The sequence below is a fragment of the Nicotiana tabacum genome, chromosome 11 (genome assembly GCF_000715075.1).
Source record: "Nicotiana tabacum cultivar K326 chromosome 11, ASM71507v2, whole genome shotgun sequence".
Taxonomy (NCBI): Eukaryota; Viridiplantae; Streptophyta; class Magnoliopsida; order Solanales; family Solanaceae; genus Nicotiana; species Nicotiana tabacum.
Window position 1 is genome coordinate 22,403,907 of NC_134090.1, and position 7,105 is coordinate 22,411,011.

A 7,105-nucleotide genomic window follows, 5' to 3' on the forward strand; every position below is an offset into this window, starting at 1 on the left:
ATATTTTATCTCCACGTAAAATAGTGATTATTTTTTAATTTTGTAAATGCTGGTTATTTTTCTATTATCAGTCCGTAAACTGGCTAGCCCATGCTATTTTCACAAATATAAGGGATCATTTTTGTCACAATTGAATTCAGAGCTAGACTCGTAAAATTAGGCCTGGTTTATAGTCCGAATGGGCTTGGGTTTTTCTAAAATAAAGGTCACAGAATAAAAAGCGGGATTGAGAGTTGAAAAACAATTCAACCGGGACTCAGAAAAACAAAATTCTTGCATTCTCCATCTCCTCAAGCAGTGAGCGAAGAGTAGAAGACAAGGGTTGAAAGGATGAGCAGGTCGGGTCAACCTCCGGATCTCAAAAAGTAGGTTTTTTCTCTCATGGACCTTAGCTTCTCATTTTCCTATCCTTGTTTTTCTTCCTATGTAAATATGGAGATTTCTTATTCGTTTAAATATTTTGCGTTTTGTTTGCTTTCCACAGGTATATGGACAAGCAACTTCAAAGTAAGTTACTAATGCTTTATGTTCTTACGTACTACTTTATTTGGATAGTTACTTTGTTCTTGCTGCAGTTTATTTAGGGTTTTAAGTATTTTTGTTAGGAGTTTAGGTCAGGCCTTTAGTAGATTACCCCTCTAGGGTTTACGCAATGCTTACGCGATTGATACATATTCTTATTATATTTTGTTTATGCTGCTTTAATTCCTCAATTCAAGTGATATGCCAACATTTGCATACACCTATGCGTTTGTAAACCTATGATGTTTCAGTGTGGATAGCTTATACTCCCTCCGTTTCAATTTATGTGAACCTATTTCCTTTTTAGTCCATGCCTAAAAGAATGACCCCTTTCCTTATTTGGAAACAATTTACTTTTACACAATGATTTATAGCCACACAAAATATATGTGCCTCATTTTACACCACAAGATCAAAAGTCATTCTCTCTTTTCTTAAACTTCGTGCCCAGTCAAATGGGTTCACATAAATTGAAACGGAGGGAGTATTAATTTTACCTGCTATTTCAGTGTGTCGATAACTTGTGTTACTTTTACCTGCTATAAGAAACGCGGGCTGTCAAAACCCTTTTTAATGCGCGGGTCATTATCTTTTGTCAGACATTATTCAAAATAGACACTCTATGTCATCTGTGGACGAGACATGATGATAAATCATCCTCTCAGAAATATATGTAGGCCAAGGATGAATCCAATGTGTGTGATTATAGTCTGCAATCATGCATGACTTAGCTGATAAATATTGAACTAATCGGCATTGACTAGAGATGCCGATTTAGCGTGTTAAGGCAGCTGCATAGTGTTCTCAAGAATTTCCTCTGAAACAAAATATACATTGGGTTTGATTTTGAATATCGTGGTTGAACCACAACCGTACTCGCTTTAATTGGAAACATACTTTGCTATGTTTCCTTTTTCCTTTTTCTTTTTAATTAGATACATTGTCAGATCAATTCAAGTTGGCTACACAAACTTTAGACCTATATGACATAGTCAGTAAAACCTAGATTTTGAGAGAATCAGTCTCATTTCAAGCCCAAAGGCAGACTTCGTAGTTCATACACATCCTAGAACTGATGTTAGCTTTTTTAGTTGTTTATGCTTGGAAATTTCGATTTATTATTATCCTCTTAAGGTCGTTCCAGTGTTCTGGATAGCGTGCGGCGACAAATAATGACGAGGGCCCGCTTCACTGAGGCGAACTGCGCGCCTTTTTGATGTGAAGCGACAATTTATACAAAAACATAAAATATTATATACATCTAACTAAAAACACACATGTAATTGCGGATCTTGATGAGCCTTGTATAGCATAATTCCAAGCTATATCATTTCGTTAATTACTATCGGATGACGCCATTTCAACGCTGTTTTATGGAAAAAAATTATCAAGTCAATGTTCAATTAATTCTACTCTATAAGACTATAAATCTATAATTGAAAAAACAGAGCAACAAATAAACTAAAGCTACTGCCTCTGCTCGATTTTGAAAAATAGAGCAACAAAAGAAAAAATTAAAGCTACTGCCTGACTGCTTCTACTCAATTTTGAAAAACAGAGCATCAAAAAAAAAATTAAAGCTACTGCCTGACTGCTTTTGCTTGATTTTGAAAAATAGAGCATAAAAAAAAATAAAAATACAGCCTCTGCTCTGAAAAACCAGAGCTGAAAGAGATGATGGAAGAAACAGAGCAAAGAACCCAAAAATAGAGCAAAGAAAGAAAGAAAGAAGAAGAACAACAAAGCAAAGAAAGAAGAAGAAAAACAGAGCTGAAAGAGATGATGGAAGAAAGAAAAACAGAGCTGGGCTGAAAGAGAAGAAAAATAGAAAATAGAGCTGAAAGAAGAAGAAAAACATCAAAGAAAGAAGAAAGAAGAAAGAAGAAAGAAGAAAGAAGAAAGAAGAAAGAAGAAAGAAGAAGAAAAAGAAAAAAGAAGACCAGTGATGAAGAAGAAAGTAGAAGAAGAAGAAAGTAGAAGAAGAAAGGAGAAGAAGAAGAAAAGAAAAGAAAGAAACATACCTGGTCGCTGATGGCTGACGATGGAAGAAGAAGAAGATGTGAACCTAAGCCTTAATTTTGTCGAAGGAGAACTGGAGAAGAAGGTCGCTGCTCGTATCATGAGAAGTGTTTTAACCCAAGCCCTAATTTGTTGTTTTAGACTTTTAGTAATAAACATATGCCTTTTCTTGCGTTATATTCAAATAGCGACGCCTCGAATCGCTTCTCGCATCGCAGCGCCTCTCGCTACAAAGGCATAGGTGCTCGCTTTTCTTCATCGCAACGCAACAGACCAGGAATGGCGACACTGCCTCGCATCGCATCGCTACACGCTTTTAGCACTGTAGCGAGCGCCATTTATAACACTTGGTTGTTCATGATAGTTATCACGGTTCTTCACTCAATGTTTTGTGGTTGCTTCAGCAAAATCATGATTTCATTGTAAAGCCAAAGTGCATGGAGATATTTTGGACTCCTTAGTACACCTTTGATTTCATATTTCACTCTTGGGTCAAAAATTCTTTGTCATACTACTCTATCTTTAACATACAACACACATTCTTGAACCTGCATTCTTGGAGGTGCTTCTTACCGTCATTCAAAAGTTGGATAATGTTGTATTTCCTAATTGGGTCAAGTTGCATTGTGCTTGCAATATTGCATAATTGGAGCAAGTACATCTGTACTAAATGCCCTATATGGTGTAGCCAGGGGCGTACACAGAACTTTTCGTAAGCGGTGTCACAATTAATCTGTAGACGGTGATAGTAGCAGCAAGCCAACACAGTCAAAAATTGCATAATGGAGTTTACATATAGATACAATAATTCTTATTACTTAATCATCATAGAAGTGTCTTTTCTACTAGCTTGTTCATTGTATTTTGTGGCAGAGGTCGGCAGTTTGAATTTTGGCTAAGTGCTAACTGAAGCTCTCTTTTTAATTAGCAAAAATAAACACAAATAAGTGAGAAATCATGTAGGCATGTAGAATCGAACACTCGACCTTCAGTAAGGGAACCGGGGGCTGGACCACTGGACTGAGAACCAGGTTGTTAAGTGGTGTCACTTGACTTTTACTATATCTTATTTTGCTTTTGCATATCATCTACCATAACCGAAATTAGTCAAATTTTTCGACGAAGCGGTGTCATGTGACACCACTTGGGCCTACGTGCATCCGCCCCTGGGTGTAGCTAAGCAGGGAAGAAAAGAGAAGTCCATTATTCAAGGTTGTAGAAAATACATAACATCTGGACCCAGGGCTTAGTTCAAGTGGCAAAGGTTAAGAAATTTATGGCTTTGGTCACAGGTTTGAGCATGGGCTACGCGAACTAAGCCTGGTATTTAAGTGGAGCAGGGTAGAGGGGCATATCTATTATCCTCGAGTTCCAAAGGCTACTATTGGTCCTAAGAATTGGCCCAACAGATTTCTTGGTCATAAAAAAATACATAACTTCAATAAGCATGGAGCATTTTTTTTCTTTTCCACGTATTGATAAGCTTGGCTCTTCGTGTATTTCATGCTGGAACTAGTGCTGTATGTCATGGTTCCTTACTAGATTAGGCAATATTATCTTTGAAATGTTGCTCTACTCTTACATTGAAAACAAATTCTTACTATTCTTAGAAATAAAGTGGAAAAGGGAAGAATATGACAATTCATGAGTTATTTAAGCAATCCCTGTAAAGCTAGGAGGAGGTTGTAGTTCATGAGTAAGTGAACCGTATTAAAATTGCTGAGTCTTAGCTCAGCTGATATCTGTTGGACAAAATTTCCTATCCTCTCTTATAAGGCGTTCTCCTTATTTGCATTTTCTTTGCTTTCTGTCAAAGTGTATACTTTTCGTGTAAGTCATAGAAGAGGGTAACAACTGAACAAGACGGGTAGATTTTTTGAATTGAAAAAAAAAAAAAATCTATCTGTCTTGTTCAGTTGTTACCCTCTTCTATGACTTACATGAAAAGTATACACTTTATTCTTTGTAAGGGCATCACTTTTTTTCTTTATTTGATAAGGAAAAGTTTATTAGGAAAAGCATCCCAAATATAAATGAATAAATTAAAGAAGGATCAGGCTAAACCATTTAAAATCGCCTGATACTCTACCTTAGTTTCTTTTTGCTTCAAACCCTGTATGCCAGTCATGAAATTGGATTTCAGCCATGGCTCATCATTGATGGTACAACTACTCCCGTTGGTTGGTTCTGAAGTCTAATTCTGTTCACCAGAGGCAGAGGGCCAGAACTATTATGTTGAATCAGACTTCCCGTGATTCATTTTCACTAGAAACTCGGGTAAACTGCAACAAAGCAATCATTTGGAAGGCATGTCCGATCATTTTAATGTTAGTTCATTGAACTAGTCACTAGTTTGAAGATAAAGAATATTTTTTAAGTGGTTTCTAGGGCTCTTAAGTTTCGGGATAAACTGCACTATGAAGTATAGTTGCTTGGCTATTGCTATCTTCTGCACTGCTTATATTTGTCCATGCAAAATTGCTAGATATTTTTTGATAATTAAGGTAATGTTATATATGAAACCAGCATCAATAGATTGCTGGTGGTGTGAGAATTACAATAAAAACAAGTCCGTACTGACTGTGGAAAGAGGGAATGAAGTTGAGCATGGCCTTAACATCTTGCGTGTCATGTACAACTGCCATATTGCTCCAAAAAGACAACATTGAAATGCATACAAACTTAAAACTAATTACATTTTCCATTGGAAGTGCAACTTCTGTCCAATCATAGATGCCCCTTTGCTTGAATAAATAACTCATTTTTATGAAGCTGGAAATGCATCTTTTGCATTAACTTTACATGCATTCCTACATAGAGCTTGTTAATAGTGCAAGTGAACAGAGTTCTTTTTTAAAATTTCTCTGTAAAGTGAGAATCAACTTTTATGGTCTGCTTATGTTTTTTTAAAATTTACATTCCTCTGTTAGTTATTGCCTTATGAGGTTGCTATCACATTTGAGTAATGCTTTTTATCTTTTACAGTCAAGCTGAATGCCAACCGCTTAGTCGTCGGCACTCTTCGTGGGTTTGATCAGTTCATGAATTTGGTCATTGACAACACCGTTGAAGTTAATGGCAATGAGAAGAATGAAATTGGCATGGTGGTGAGTCTCTTATTCCCTTTTCTTTTTCTCCCTTCCTCTTTGCGATTCACCTCTGGATGTTTGGATCTAACATCTGTTTATGCAGATGTAACTGTTAATATATAATCAACAAGCCTATTTCCTTTGGAACGGCATTTGATTTTTCTAATTTGATGAGATTTTGTTGTTTTAACTGTTATTCTTAAATCTGGAAAAGCTCCATAAGGATAGATGTCCCATAAGTGAACTTAAGCTGGTCCTTAATTTCTCTTTCAGGTAATTCGCGGTAATAGCGTGGTGACTATTGAAGCATTGGAACCAGTTGCCAGAGCGCAGTAGCTCTAAGGTATCTTTGTGTATGCTCTAGATTCTGCTGCTGCTCTTAAAGGAACATATATTTGTACCAAGATATTCAGTATTTGACTAGATAACAGTTAACATGGCAATCAAATTCTGTCTAAGCTTGTTCGTCAATGCTCTCTATTCATACAGAGCACTATGTACTAAATGTAATTTCTGTATTTCATTTTTTCCCCCAATTAAAATGAGCATAATGTGATGATTACCCTTTGTAATGCTCTAAGGTAAAAGGTGTTTTCTGCCATTTTCAGTAGTAATAAAAATATGCGCTCTCTTTTAGTACCATTTCTCAATGGAAGGGCGAAAAAATAGAAAGATACCTTCTGACAAACTGGAGAAATTACGTGCTTATTCTTCGGAAAAGGGATGACATAAAATGACAGTAATTTGTTTGTTAAGTCCTGAAAAAAGAGCAATTTATTTGTTATATTTTGCAGATTTATTTGTCCAGCAGTTAAAGTTTTATATTATGTGCTATGTCTAGATAAGCGAATTACCCAGTTCAGTGACCCAACATTTTAAGAGTTTCGTACTTAAAAAGGTGACCATTTTACCAAAATCTTATTTATCAGCGCTTCATGTAATACTAATTCTTGGTAAATAGGCTATATGTTTTAATATCATATGGTTAATGCGGTGAGTATCTTAGTCATCAAATCAAGTTTTTGCTTTTATTAGCTTTTATTACTCTTGTTAAACTTATGATTTGTTTTTGAACAAATAAAGGTTAAAGCTTTTAAGTGAAAAGTCAAAAACGACTTGGTGGAAAAACCAATAGATACAATCTCACGGATGCTATTTAGAGATTAGTTAGTATTTATTTTGTTTTAAAATTTTTAATTAAAAATGTTAACTTTAGGATAATTCAGGATATTTTTGTCCTGAAAAATTAAATTAAATTTTTTTAGTCTCATTTGCTAATTCCTAAATAGTAGTCTTTTAGAGTGGCTACCTGGTGTCATTTCTACAAGTAACTAAGACGTGTTTTATTTAGGATTTTTTTCATTCATATACACTATTTAAAATTTTATTACCATTAACATCCATGTTTAGTTAATTACCTGGCATAAACAAGTTTTGTTTACAAAATATATACAATCCACCTTAAAAGGCTCCCA

At 35.3% G+C, this 7,105-nt stretch overlaps 1 protein-coding gene across 1 annotated transcript; it reads left to right on the forward strand.

Moving 5' to 3' along the window:
* The first annotated feature begins 212 nt into the window (after positions 1-212).
* On the forward strand, positions 213-6,266 carry LOC107791889 (putative small nuclear ribonucleoprotein G). The gene is made up of 4 exons (XM_016614035.2): positions 213-365; positions 485-507; positions 5,527-5,648; positions 5,904-6,266. The coding sequence occupies exons 1-4, from the start codon at positions 331-333 to the stop codon at positions 5,964-5,966; spliced, it is 243 nt and encodes an 80-aa protein (XP_016469521.1). The 5' UTR covers positions 213-330; the 3' UTR covers positions 5,967-6,266.
* Positions 6,267-7,105: the final 839 nt, after the last annotated feature.

Bases quoted from the DNA above. Each gene is read 5' to 3' on its own strand.
- LOC107791889 (XM_016614035.2), top strand. From the start codon at position 331: ATGAGCAGGTCGGGTCAACCTCCGGATCTCAAAAA. The intron at 366-484 runs GTAGGTTTTTTC...TGCTTTCCACAG, and splicing joins CAACCTCCGGATCTCAAAAA to GTATATGGACAAGCAACTTC. The intron at 5,649-5,903 runs GTGAGTCTCTTA...TTTCTCTTTCAG, and splicing joins AGAATGAAATTGGCATGGTG to GTAATTCGCGGTAATAGCGT.